Source organism: Diadema setosum, chromosome 18, assembly GCF_964275005.1.
Source record: "Diadema setosum chromosome 18, eeDiaSeto1, whole genome shotgun sequence".
Taxonomy (NCBI): Eukaryota; Metazoa; Echinodermata; class Echinoidea; order Diadematoida; family Diadematidae; genus Diadema; species Diadema setosum.
This window is the reverse complement of record NC_092702.1, coordinates 29,768,005-29,783,135: the sequence shown is the minus strand read 5'-3', so window position 1 is coordinate 29,783,135 and position 15,131 is coordinate 29,768,005. Positions and strand designations below refer to the sequence as shown.

Sequence of the window (15,131 nt, the reverse complement as noted above, 5' to 3'; positions counted from 1 at the left end):
CTCAAACAGTTTGATGCGAAGGTGGAGGTTATTGCCTCCCAGTATATGCCATTTGAATAGTTGCTAGCTTGTCAAGTCACGTTTCAGAACTGCTAAAACGGAAAAAAAAAAATAAAATATGCCTGCTGGCAAACCTGGGAGATCTTTTCATTCTCTGAGTGTGGTAGAAATAACTGTGTTGCCCATTCTGTGGTTAATGTACTTTATGACATACATGACCCTACATCAACAGCCTGACTGACTAGCATGTTTTAGCCTGAAAGATGGTCTGGTATTTCTTCTTTCTGTCCATTTTTTTTCTTCATATTTATAGAAAGTTTCAAGTATTTGTTTTACCTTTTAACACATTGAGGATTCTTGCCATGACACTTAATTTGCATTCACTGAAGAAAGCAGGTTTGATGTTTCACTCATATTTGAGGGTAAATAAGATAATATAAGTACGATATGAACGAGGAAAAGAAATAGAAATTTATACATGTCCTTTACACCCAAACACACATATAGACACACACACGCCATTGCAGATATTTCAGGTGTTATGGGTTAAATCAAGTCCTTGATAATTTTGATCTTTTAGGACACTTAAGATGCTTGCATGAGCTGTTTTCTATAGATGTTCTCCTTTTCATGTGTACTTTGATTTTTCTTGGAAGAACTGAAAATATATTACAATTCTGAGCAAAGCTGTGAATGGGGTGGAGAGCACTGGCTCTGAGGATTTGGAAACTGTCCAAGCAAATAGAATGTTACCCATTTTCAAAAGCTAACATCATATTCAGCTTCAAACGTGGTTCCTGTTCTGACTGAAGAGGTCAAACAGCATGAGTGAAGAAAACTGATAAAGAAAAGAAGACGGGAAGTTTCTCCTTCATTTGCTATTTCCTGTTGAAGGTGAAATGGTGTAATCTTTGAGAACTGTTTTGTTGTTGTTGTTGTTATTGTTGTTGTTGTTGTTTTACTGGGCAATATCATTGCATTTAGGGGAGAGAGAGAGAGAGAGAGAGAGTGAGAGAAAGGGGAGGAGTGTGCAAATCATGTCTTTTCTCCACACAAAATTGCACCTATTTTGAGTCCTTCTTGAATTAGATCGACAAACTAACAATTTAATCATATGATCTCACTTTGAATCATCAGATGCATTTCATGCCTGTGATCAGTTTTCCATGAACAGGAGGGCCTACTGGTAATCATCTTGTAAAACCCTTGAAGGATATATTCTTTTACTTTCCTGCTGTTTTACACATAAGTCATGATTTGTGTATGAGAGCTCTGTGTAAGTTTGTATCATTTTGACTGCTAAGCATTTGTAGAATAATCTCCAATCCAACAGAGTTTGAAGTAAAATCATGTTTGTACATCTCATAGGTCATGACTTTGAATCATTGTATTGAAAGTGTGCAAAATGTAAAAAAAAAAAAAATATGTCATGCTGTTTGTTTCAATGGATCTTGCAATGCATGTATTATATCTATGTATGCCCTTTGTGCTTGTCATAAAAAAAAAGAAAAGAAAAAAGGTAGGCCTACACAGTTCACCTTGTCAGGTGTTATTTGAAGATCACTACTTGTAACTCATTAGAAGAAAGGAATTGATACTGTAAAACATGATATATTCGCGGCATGAAATTTTCACGAATTGGAGCCGACAGCCTTTTTCGTGGCATGAAATTTTCGCGAATTGCCACTGGCGTTCAATGCATGTAGTGTAGACAAAAACTTTCGCGTGCATTTTAATTTCGCGAATTTTGGCGCTCGCGAAATTCGCGAAATTAAAATGCACGCGAAAATTCCTCGTTTTACAGTAAGTAAATGAATGAAAATGAAGCTCATGTGGCATAAGAAGGCATCAACTTAGAATATTATTTTTTTTTTGTTTGTTTCAGACACCCATCCAAATTTCTTCCATTCGACTCCAAGGAACCTCCTCCAAACTGTTCGAGACTCCATCATCGGACCCCAAGCCCATCAGCCGCTTCCCTATCCCAGAGAGGGAGACCCTGCCCAGGGACATCAAGAGGTTCATGGAAGACGTTGAAAAACAGGTAACTCTCAAGAAAGAGAGCAAAAAGAGAGAAAAAAAAATCCTTCATCGGCCGTCAAATTAACCAAAATCCATTAGCCCTCTGGCCACACAAAAAAATGCCAACAGAAGCCTGTGACTCGTAAACATGTTTTTATTTTATTTTCAAGAAAAGAAGCTTAAAAGTAAAAAAAAAAACAACAACAACTTACATTCTGCTATTTTCATATAATGCATCAGTCTTCTTAAAGAGTTAATCCAAAATTGAACATATGTGTTTCCATTTTTTTTTTCAAGAGGGACTTTATTTCTGCACTTCCAGTGAATGATACAATCAATATTTCACAACAATCAATATTTCACAACATTTTACAATATAAAGTTCACTAATTTGCAGAAAGAAATAAATGTAATAAGGAATAATAAACTATAACTCAAAATAAAATTACATAAGTATACTTAAATTGATCTTGCAGTATGAAGGAACAAAGATATTTTGTAAGAACAGCTGTAGATTCATTTAAGAGTACATTATATATCTATTGTTGTGTGAAAATTATTTGCTTCAGATTGGTCTCATATTCAAGTAATGTGTAGTTCAATGTTTCCAGGTTAGCATTCCTGTACAGTGTCAGGGCGATCGTTAACGAGCCGTTAGATGAGATGACTACTACAATTTGTGATGTCAGTATAGACGAAATAATAATAATGATAATAATAATAATAATAATAATAATAATGATGATGATGATGATGATGATGATGATGATGATGATGATGATGATGATAATAATAATGATGATGATGATAATGATGATGACAATAATGATGATGATGATAATAATAATAATAATGATAATAATAATAATAATAATATTAACAATGATAACAATAATAATAGCGCACATTTATAATGTGCCACGTCTGTCATAACGGATACTCTTGGGGCATGAAAGCCTGCATAAGGCAAAGCATGCTGTGTCAAATGAAGAAAATTTAAATAGAATTCCACTTTTTTTTTTAGATGAAAAGTACAGGTTACCTCATTTGTTACTGACATATATTAAGAGTAATGTCATTCCCCTTGCTCTCTGAAAGAGGTTAAAAGTCAGTGCTCTTTCATGCATGATGCTAGAAGAGTGAATATGATTATGTTGAAAGAAGATGAAACTAGGTGTACACCTTCATTGCACCTGGCTTTGATCACAAGCTATTAAGCACACATTACACATCCAATACTTCCTTTACCTGTTAACCTTGAGGTGATTTTTTACGGGAAGAGTAAAAAAAAAAATGAAGTGGAGGGTGATTATATATATAACTTAGAGCCTGTACTTCTAGATACTCTTTCCTGGCTCCATGCTCTTCAGTAGACGTATATTGTCTCTCATGACTTTATCTTCAAGGGTGGTAGTAAAACCAATGATCTCAGTTGAATATTGTTATCCATGCAGTGTGAGTGATTGAGACATGTATTATACAGTAATTCCAATCAATGGCATGTCCTTACATGAAATTTGTGAAAAAAACAAAAACAGATCCACGTAGAGCATGACAATGAGGGCATGAGTAGGAGAGAGAGCACCAGTAATGTGGGGATGAGTTTGAGCGCTCATCTCTCTCTTACGGTCTCTTTGTGCACCCTGGATAAGGAGAGAGGGTATCATATTTGATATTTCAAGTTTCTACCAGATGGGTTGCTGGTCGTTTGTTACAAGGGGCGCAACACATCCCTCATCTCGCTACCCCTCTTCTTACTTGGGCTGGGGAGGAGAAGTTGTCAACAGTTCAGTATCAATCTATCAAACCTCTGGCCACGGGCGGAGGGTGAAGAGATCACCTAACTCCCTTCTTTCCTGGGTATCTTGTTTTGGTAACCTCCGCTTGCCATTCCCCCCTCTTGTAAATGGAGAACCATCCAAGGAGCTCGCTTTCCACAAGAGCAGTTGGGACCTGGACAACGATGAGGAGGATGGTTGGATGGAGAGAGAAGGGAGAGAGAATCTTGGCCAGAGACTGCTTGTTTGTAATTTTCAGCCGAAAATTACTGGCATTCCAGAAATAGCTGCAAAAGTCCTCCTGCAAGTAGGCACAGAGTTGGGAGATGCTGTGGGGTGTTTCCTCCCATGTAAGGATGGTGTATATTTACAACTTCTGTCATCATCCTGTGTATGAAGCACCAATGGTCAAGGGCAGGCATTACCAGCTGAGCACTAGGCTAACACCCAGACCCCAGGGTCTCTCATGTGCACCCCTCCCCCTTGTGATCTGCAGGGAGTTCCTATCATGTTATGGCAGCTCCAAGGCCCCAGGCAAAAGTCACATGACCTTGGTATTTGTCAGGGGCTCACAAGATTTGTTTGTTTATTCCTGACAGAGAAGGCACATGGCTTTTGATAAGCATACACAACTTGTATAGCTTTGTGAAGGGTTTTACCAGAAGTTTATCAGGCACAGGAACTTGGATTATCACTAATGGTGTTCAGCACTTGTCGGAATTTTTTTAAAAGCTGATGGAAGCACTTTTGAAATTTTTCTGACAAAAAAAAAAAAAATGTTAAACGGATCTTCCGTATTTCAAATAATGCCAGAAATATGCTGGAAGTTTTTGCAAGATTTCACAAGAGAACACTCCATTGCAGATAGTGCAGTAGATTAATATGTCACTGTTTAATTAACACATGGTTTTATGCAAATACACATGAGCACAAGGAGACACAGGCACACACAAACATATACCCCAATTTAATGCATGTTCAATTTAAAAAAAAAAAAAGTTTCCTCAGCTGTGACTTGTGTGCAGGGTTCAGGAATCTGTTGTGAATGTCAAAAAGGGTCTGCATCACAGACTATTCTTGCAACTGACAACATTCATATCAGCTCCTGTGCAACTCTACAGCTTGGTGGATGCTCTCCTCATCCCATTCCTCCTGATCCACAACAGTTATATTTGTGCCATAATTTAAGCCCACGGCCATGCCCTTGGCTACTGGAAACAGATTTCAGACTTGACCTCCGGTGCAAGCACAATAAAAATCTGTTGACGTCATTCAGACTAACCGGCTCAATCCCTGCTCTTTCATGCTCACCCTCACCATCCCCCTCCCCCACATCCACCTCTATCTGCCAGCTCTGATTGTTGAGAACTTATCTTTTATCAATGAATTTGGGTCCTTACCTTCTCTAGTGGGTAATATACAAGTTCCTTTCATGATAGAAGAAAAAGATTATTCATTATTCACACATTGTTCTTTGTAAGAAAAATGCACATAGAGCCACTTCTAGGGAATCTGTATTGTTTATTTCCTTCTCAGCTCTAACTGAAAATATTTGAATCAGATTAAAATCTATATGTGAAATTATACAGATATGAGCTGTTTTGCAAGGTGACAAATTTGCTTGCAGGAACATACTTCTGAAGTAACACATAAAGCATTGCCAGTGCAGTGCACAAAGACACAAACAGTAGATAAACCCACAAAAACCTGACCACCTTAACTATTCTTTGGTGTTATTCTCCTTTTAAAGTATACCAGAGCAGTGAGTACAGCCATTTTGTGAGCTGTAAAAATGACAAGCTTTTGTCATCTTGATGTTTTATTCTGTTTGTTTTTTCATTCAAACATCAAACATATGCAGTTGTCTATCTTAAAAAAAAAGTATTTTTCAGTAGTTTGTTTTTTGTTTGTTTTTGTGGGTTTTTTTTTTTCTGAGACCACTCATGCTTTCACTTAAGCTATCACTCATTCTGCAGTTTCATCAATGGGCAAGTTATATTAACATTTCCCTTCAAATGCGTCATAGGCACAGCTGTATATGATGTCACAAATCATAAATGCCAGGATTAACACTGGGAAATTAAGGTTGGTAAAAGTGGTAATTTTAAATATTCTGTTGGAGACTGTGAAAATGTCAAGTCTTCTAAATGGACATGAATGGATGTTTGTCATTCAAGCAAGGATCAGGGTGTATTAGGAAAATTAAAAAATAGTCATTCAAAAAAATGCTATTTCAGATTTTTGAAATGTCATGTCTATTTTTGTGCTTATAGTTTTCTGATGGGAATGGCTGGCTTGTGAATTACAAGTGGATCAGGTAAACAAGTGTGGCGGGGCTTTACTGTTAAAGCATTAAATCCCACACAGGATTCCCGCCTGACGCATTGGGAATAGGGCAAGGGTTGTTGTGTGATGGCTCATTCAGCGTCGGAAACGGATACAAGGTCATCATCTCATCTTTCTTGGAGTAAGAATTCAACATGAGATACCAGTCAATAAAACTTAATAATTCCCTCGAGGTCATTATGACACCGGTTCATCATACAAACAATCATTCGACCAGACTGACATGCCCTCCTAGGTTGTTTGTCAATGAAATGTATAGCCACAAATGACCCCTTTCCAAAGGAGTAGGTAGCATAATTTACATGACTGAATTAAGTAAATATTTCTCACTATTTGAGATCTACTTACGTAATCCTTCAAACTATGGACACAAAGTTTTACAAGTTTCCCCAAATTTAGCCAATTGTCCATTGTGTACATAGGAGATTACATAACTAAGGATTTTACATAACTAAGGATTTCACAACTAATTTCTTTTTTTTTTCTTCAATTTTATAAGATGACTCAGTTTTACAAACCAAAATCTCACCACCACAACTAAGATTTTTGAACAAGATGTGCCTTCTGTGCACTGTGAGAAAGTGTCGAGTTCACGGTGATCAAAATATGGGTCAAATCAGCCACATTTAATGGGTGAGTCAGCAAGTCATACTTTCCTGCTGTCCCCTGCATTCATAGCCATTTCATTCTTTTCCTTTGTGCTCTAGCCACTGATTAGCTTATGGATGCACACAGTTTGAATAACATGCTAGAAATGTCATGGAGTGTGTGAAATATTCTTTTGAGTAATGCAGTTTCCAAGGCAACAGACAAAAGCATGAAATTTGTCAGATGCATTGCAGGGCAACTCTTGTCTAAAGAAGATATGGAACTACAGGTACAATTTGTAATGCAGGTCTTGTCAAATGTAGGTCAAGTGGTATACCACCAGTTTATTGTGAGGAGTTATCATCTGGAGACGCAATCTCAAAGTAACCATGCCAAGTTAATCTTCCCATGCACGTGGTCTCACACTTCCTTCATGTCTTTTGTTGTGCCGATGGGGGCAGTGGAACTATGTGCACCTAGTCGCGACCCCTGCACCACCAGACATATATCCATCCGCTTCTCGGCCCCCCGGGTGCGAAGCTGTGCTCCCTCCCTGTCATCCAGCCCCGGATGCGGGGAGCGCTTCCACCCAGGCATCCCCGCTATTTTGATGAGCTTGTTTGCATGCAGGCAGCTTCATACATGTGGATCTGATGAGGGCTGTAAGTGTGTCAATCATGTGGATGTGCCATCTTTTGGGTCAATGTCACCTGAGCAGCTCAGTGAGAAAGTGATACGGATCACACTCATGAAACACGATAGTCAACATGCACCAGCCATGGCAGCAACATTGTACATGAAATATGATGAGGCAGATAGCATGACTCATATTGACGAAGTCACTTAAAAGTTCTCTCCTGTAAAAATGAGGCAGAATGAACAGGCAAGCCAAATCTTCAGTCATCCATCTGTAGTGCTGCATCTTCCTTCCTTTTGATGGACTTACTGTAAAACGAGGAATGTTCCCGTGCATTTTAATTTTGCGAATTTCGTGAGCGCCAAGATTCGCAAAATTAAAATGCACGCAAAAGTTCTTGTCTACACTATATGCATTGAATGCCAGTGGCAGTTCGTGAAAATTTCATGCCGCAAAAAAGGTCGTTGGCTCCAATTCGCAAAAAAATTCATGCCGCGAATATATCATGTTTTACAGTAATCAATTTTAGTAGGTTGAGAAGGAAAAAGCAACATCATTTCTGATATGATCTGGATGTTAAATGTCAACAGTGGTCTGTTGGTAGACATGATACTAACTCAACATAGACTTTGTACAGCATTAGTGCCACTTTAGTTTTCAATCTGTGATGCGATAGCCTGTGTGTGTGCGTGTGTGTGTGTGTGTGTGTGTGTGTGTGCATGTGCGCACATGCAAATGTTTGTGTGTAGGAAAGAAATCGATTGAAGCAGATCTAACTTTGCAATCCACTTCAACATATTTTTACCTAACCTTGGAATACATGCCAGTGGCAGGTTTTATGGCATTGAAGATCCATACAGATCTATCTATGCCCACAATTCTTTGGCAAAGAATTCCCTGATGTCTTGACCAGCTTGGGTATAGTACTTGACTGACACCTACAACTCATGCGTAGTGCCGCCCACTCGAATTCCTTGACTTATGCCCCATTTTTTTTCCTCTATTTATACTGAGCAAAAGTCTGTTTCTTGAGATACCTTTAACCATTTCAGAATAGTTATGTGCTTAAGGGAGACAAAACTTGACTGATTGAAGGTGATCTGGTCTATAGTGTTTTCTTTTCTTCTTTTTTCCCCCTTTTTTCACTTATGGGATGTGGATTGAGAGGGACTTAGAGTTGTTTATGACTCAGGAAAAAACTCATATAGGTTTCAGTTTGTTTGTTATTTTAAACCAGATTTCATAGTAAATTTTGCATTTGTTTTTTTCATAACATAGTTCTATTTCCCCACAGTACTCTATAGAGCAGTTTAAAAAAGATTTTGGAAAATATTTTGATAATTATACCCTATTCAAGTAAACATGCACATCTACCGTTGATTTATAGGCCCCGACAGAAACATTAAGGAAATATTTTAGAATGAACGAATGTTCAGTAAAAATGGACTAGTGACCCAATTCTTGAAACAGGTCTCATAATGGTCGACAGCAGCTAAAATTTACTGAATCTTTGAGGTACTACACTTGTAGTTCAGATTTAATTGTTGAGTTTGTGTAGGGTGTAGGATGATGGGCTGATGTTTTCACATGTTTTGAAATAAGATACATAGCAGGGAAGATATTTACTAGACTATGATTATTGTTTTACAAAATTTTTAGCTGCAGGTAGAGAAAAAAAGAGAGAGTGATAGAGGGAGAGGGAGAAATAGAAAGAATGAGAGATCAATGCTACATTTAGAATTAGTCATGATTATGTTGGATTATCAGAATTTCCTCCATAAAATCAAATGATGTATTTCAGGAATCTAGTTGAATCATGATTGCACATATTCTGTTGTTTAGAAAAACAAAATGCTTTCCTTACCAAAGTTCCATGTCATCTTAAAAGTCCACTCAATATATGATTTGTACAATGTTTATACAATGTTTATACCACCCTGGATGATTGCCACATACATGTGTGTGTGAGGGTGCAGTAGATGCTTGGAGGGGGAGAGGGTTGGGGTGGGGATAGAAATGAGGGAAGGGGGAGGGGGAGCCTGGCCGCATTTTCAGCAAAATGTGTTAAGTGGGGAGTGGGTGATATTATTCCTTTGAAATGATCTGACCTGAGGAAAGGAATTTATCAGGTCAGGGATAAAAGAACTGATTCGATGGAATTGATTCCAATTATCCCATTAAGTCTGGAATGGTATGATGTGGCGGCACCCCAGATCACAGTCATCTGAACGATGTAGAATCCAATTTGTCACAATCATTGGTTAACCATTTAGTGGCAAATGACATGATGGCTTTTATATAGGTGTGGGGCTGCAGTCCAGCTTGTTGAGGTGGTGTTTGGAATGGTAGCTAGGTGACAACGAAGTCATATCATGTATGAACTTCAAGGCCACAAGATTTTACCGTCTGTCAAGGAAGACATTTCTCTGATATTTGGTAATGATGACCCATCCCCTCTGCACTTACCTAAGGAGAAACAGATGACTATTTGACAACACCAGTATGTGTATAAATATAAAAGACTTTATTTTATTCATTGATTTTTTAGCATTACCTATGGAGAAACAGATGATTAATTGACAACACAAGTCTGTGTATAAATATAAAAGACTTTATTTCATTTATAGATTTTTGAAAACAAAAATATTTATTTGTTTTTACAGAGGAGGAGTGCTTGGATCAATTACAAATGTATGAAGAAATTTGATTCAACTTTAAAAAAAAAATGCAAGCCAATTTGCAGAACTATCTTTGAACTCAACTGTGGTATGGAGTTGCCAGAAACCAAAGCATTGACACCAAATGTGTTGTGTTCAACTTGATTTGAGGTTAGAGCAATTTAGCAGAGATATATACTTTTTTTTTTCATGAAAGAAAGAGGGGGTGGGCAAAAGAAAACATTGCCTTTAATGAAAGTGCTCTAGCTCAAAGATCAAAGCGTCAATGGCAGGCAGAAATGACAAATATGTTTTATCAGATGAATTGGAGAAATTTATTGGGAATCCAGATGACTTATGTGAAGTCATATGCCATAGAGATGAACTGAGTCTGATCATTTGTTTGACGTCAGTAGGTTTGTCATATCCACAAAGGAATTTTGAGCATGAAGAGCCTTTTGCAAGTTCAGATGAAAGTGTCAGCATACGTGAAAGCATTCACTTTGTGGCATGGAAGTGAGTTATAAAACATGTGAAATTTTTCACCTTCTACAAATTATTCAAGCCAATGGATGGAATCCTCCAAATACAGGTACATAAGTGCTACTTTGTTTGTGTGTGTGTGTTTGGGGGGGGGGGGGGGGAATGGTGGTAGTTCAGACTGGGAGTTGGACATTGGTTTCTGAAACGTGATTCAAGTTCCTCTGCGATGGCACTTGGTGCCCTCGAATTGGTACATCTCTCATCCATCAGGATTGTTTCACCCAAGTCAAGTGTCATTCTGTTTGCTGATACACATCACTTCTTGGCCCTAAGAAGAAACTGTTGGACGTTGAACGTGGAAACGTGACACAATTCTAAACAAATGTTGACTCTTCAAAATTCTTCAAACAGATTCCTGTCTGTGTGAAAAGAAGGGAAAGAGAAGAAACACCTGTGGTGTGTTTTCAGATGCACTTGTGTGCCAGATTATAACCTTTGATTCATATTGACATTGATGTCTAAATAGACGTGTGTGATATTTCTTTTTTCCTCCTCTAAATATTGGACATTGAACGGGGATGCGTGACTCCCCTGTGTTCAATGCATTTTATTTCTTTTTCATTTTCTTCATAAGGGGTGGATTTTTTTCTCCTTCTTAGGAAATGGTGGCTTGTAGCTCACATTCCACATGGCATTGTGAGAGAGGGGGGGGGGGGGGGAGTTTTTAGAATGTAGCGGTGAGAGGTAAGTTTGTGGCTCACAGAGTGAGGTAGGATCTCCATCCAGCCAGGGTGGACCACCTTCTAAAAGATGAGCTCAAGGCCAGGTTAAATATCCACTCAAGACCTCTAATGTCTTCTTTTGCCTGCTGACACAAACAAATGATATATCTTGTCAGTTCTTAACCTTGGAAAATACTAAAACTGTTCTAACAGTCTGTCATTGTATATTTGCACTGGGACATGATTTATGCATACATACCGGTACTTGTGAATTTGCCCGTGGCCGCTAGAGAAGACCAAAAAAGCACTAAACTATCTCATACAAGGAGGGTTGTTGGAGTTACGGCTTTTTGGTCATCACTGACAATATATACATCAGCACATCTTTGCTCACAGCATGAAATTAACAGTAAAGCTTTGACTTTTTCAAAAAAAAAAGAGTAAAAGATTAACAACAAAGGAATCTTTTTCACTGACATCCTCTCAATGTGGCTAATGTTCACATTCATTCATACAAACTTTAATTTGATGTTGCGTAGTCATGATTGCATTGAGAAAGGAATATTTTATTTCACATCACAAGTATCTAGCAAGAGATAAATGATATTACAATGACTGTGATATTTGTTTCATTGTTCTCAAGTTTCTGTCTGTAGGTTTAATGCAAAGAGAAATGCAGAAACAACATGAACTTTATGAAAGGAAAGGCCAGCAACGCCACACAAAGCTCCTTTTTTTTTTCTCTTACAGTCAGAGGGACAATACATGCTGTTCGGATGATAAAAGCAAAATCTTGCTGTGTCACTTTTCTCATGGGTGATTAACATCAAGACTCGACGTAGTAAAGTGTTCTCGAAATGAGAGCTTTGCGGCATGATGTGGCATAAAAGAAATATAATCGGGATAATTTCACATTACAACTAGAATCAGTGATTTGCAGATTTTTTCCCCCTCCTATCGTGTGAAAATTGGTGGAGTTCATTTCTTTCTGTACCTGGTTGACCTCCATCTGTAAGATAACCTCATTTGCAGGGTTCAGAATTGAATCAGGCCTCCACAGCCCTCAAGGCAGCGTGCACTGAAGGATTGTTATTGAGCGACGCTGGCGTTTTTGATCTCCTGAAACTTCCCCGAAGCAGGCAGACAATATCCACAATGTGGCTATTCTTACCGGTGGCCTTGAAATAAATCAATATCTCGAAAAGATTTGTCAGTTTTTGTCCAAGTTTAGGACATGTTGTATGAGAGGATTAGCAAACAAATGCAAGTTGGATGGTTCTGAGGTTCAGAGACTGCTCCAAACATCATGTTTCATCTTGAATTCCTCCACCTTGCACGTCATGTCTCTTCGCTACCTGCGGACTTGATGTGTCAGTACACTGTTGTTTTGGCAATGCATCACGTTTCTTTGATCTGAGCATAAACAAGTATTATTGAGATGTCTGAATGGAAGGAGAAAAGATTCATCCATCTTCTACTTCTCTGACACGTACTTGCAAGTACATACACACAGACACAGCCACACATACGCACAGACACGATTGTCAAGGACGGTATGGGTGCACCTATTTTGCTTTGTTGGAGTTCATCATCGATCCTGCCATGGATGTGGAAGGCAGATAGGATATGTTAGTTATCATTTCCAAAAGACCGTCGTTCTCGATCACACACAAAAACCTAAAATTGTGATGGCCTACACCCTTATTTGATGGGGCCACCCCATCAGGCCCCTGCAAACATGAAAGCAGTTTGAATGAATTTTTGTATGCTACACAATCATACCCCATTTATCCACACAGTTGGGCCCAGGAGTGCTCTTGAAGCACTTCGACTTCATATGCCCTTCTGTCTGTTCATACAGAGAATACCATTGACTAGTTACGTTCAGACGACAAGCCTTAACCTTGAGGTTAGAGCTTGTAGTTAGGGACCGTGAAGACGCACTAGTAGTTATCTAACCTCGAGGTTAGCTTGATGTTAAGAGCCACGAGAAATCTTATGGTTAGCACTCTAACCACGAGCCGGAGGGGGGGGGGGGTGTCCCCACTCGTAGTTAAGCACCGTGTGGACACAAAAATCAATGCACTCAAAGGGGAAGGAATGTAACCTCAAGGTTTCATAACCTCAAGGTTAAGATACTTCGTGTGGACACACATCGAAGTTAGGGGGCAAGAGCTAAACCTTGAGGTCTCCTAACCTCGAGGTTAGGGCTTGTCGTCTGAACATAACTATTGAGACCATGTGAGAATTAGTGGCCGAGAGGGGCATAACTGTCAAGGTGACCTTTGAGTGACATACTGACATTTGCCAAGATGGATTGATGTACATGTGATGAAACTGATCATCATTGTCACTTCCAAACTGATATTTTATGATGGTTACTAAAGCTAAATGTTGCATGTTGGGACCAAAAAAAAAACAGACCTCGTGTGTTACTCCTATTCTAGTTCCTCTGCATCATTCTTCTTCATATCTTCCTCAACCTCATACTCCTCCCCCTCTTCTCTTCTTCCTCCTCTCTCCCCTTATCCCCAATTAAAATTCAATTTAACCTTTATTTTCATCTTTTCCAGCAAAATATATAGAAATGAGTGAAATTGAATGTGCATGAATTTGAATAATATGCAGGAAGCAAAAACAACAGTATGCTCATGTTTATGATCAATGCAAGAAGAGAAACGATATACAGACACACTTATCTATTTTGCGAAAAGAATGGAAGTACCCACTCAAAATTCCTTCTCTAATTCCTCTCCTTATAGATCGAAAACACCACCATCGTAAGTCCCTCCAACAAGTTCATGGGAATGTCCTTGTATTTGTGATCTCGTGCAATGTGACTTGACGCGTTCTTCCTCTCATTGTGCTGGAAGTCGCAACGAACAATGATGCGACCCAAACAACAATTTTTGAGTCATTGTCAGTAACTTCCTGAATCCTCATCCCCTTCCCAGAGAGAAAAAGGAGAGACAGAGAGAGAAAAAAAATCAGAGAGAAAGAGATAGGAAGAAGGGGAAAATTGGGAAGAGATTTTAGGGTGAACCTGCTACATTGCACTTCTATGAAACTTTTGAGAGGAAATTTGTGTCTGGTGTGAGGCTGATTTTTGGGGGGTAGCGGGCTCTCTTCTGGTAGATGCAATATTCCTGGCCTCCATCAGGAAAGAAGTGGGTCAGATCTGGGCAGCCTGGGGGGCAATGTTTTGATAACATGTGACAGAGATTGATTTTGAATTTATGGAGACCTTGAGAGAGATGTCAACATCTGCTCTGGGAGAGCTAGGGAAAAGAGGGGTGGGAGTGGGGGAGGAGAGAGAGAGAAAAAGTATATAGCTAGCTTTTCTTCAAGGAGTTGTGAACCATACCCCACATGACCATCATGAGAATATTCATGAGGTTTAATTGTAGAGACATTCAAGAAAGTGTCTTGGTAGTACTTTGTCTCGTCTAATAATTGTTATTCTTTGTTGTTATTGTTGTTGTTTGTTGTTGTTTTTTTTTTTGGGGGGGGTGTTTTCTACCATGCATGGTGTAATATTAATCATGCACACCTACATGTATGAAAGCAATTTTCATGTCTCAAGATTGCTTCTATATCTACAAAATAGAGTAGAATATCACATAGAGGATTCCATTGAAAAATCCTAATGTGTTTCAACAAAGCTCTAGGTCATTTATGTGCGTTATAGACATTTTGACAAACCTAGAACAGATCAATCAATCATACATTTCATTTCAAGAGCTTTGGTGTCATTTGCTGCTTCTGTCGCATGCTGATTTCTCCTGATGATTTTTTTGTTGTTGCTATGAATGCCTTCTTTCTGTATGAATTGTATGATTAACTTGAAAATATATGCAGCATGAAAACGTCTTTGTAATCAATGCCACCTTTTACAAAG

General features: G+C 38.6%; 1 protein-coding gene across 1 annotated transcript in view; it reads left to right on the top strand.

Moving 5' to 3' along the window:
- LOC140241504 (uncharacterized) overlaps positions 1-15,131 on the top strand; it is a 35,593-nt gene that overhangs the window by 9,645 nt on the left and 10,817 nt on the right. The window contains exon 2 of the mRNA XM_072321232.1: positions 1,886-2,044. Coding sequence (XP_072177333.1) covers positions 1,886-2,044 — 159 coding nt within the window. The remainder of the gene's footprint in view (positions 1-1,885; positions 2,045-15,131) is intronic.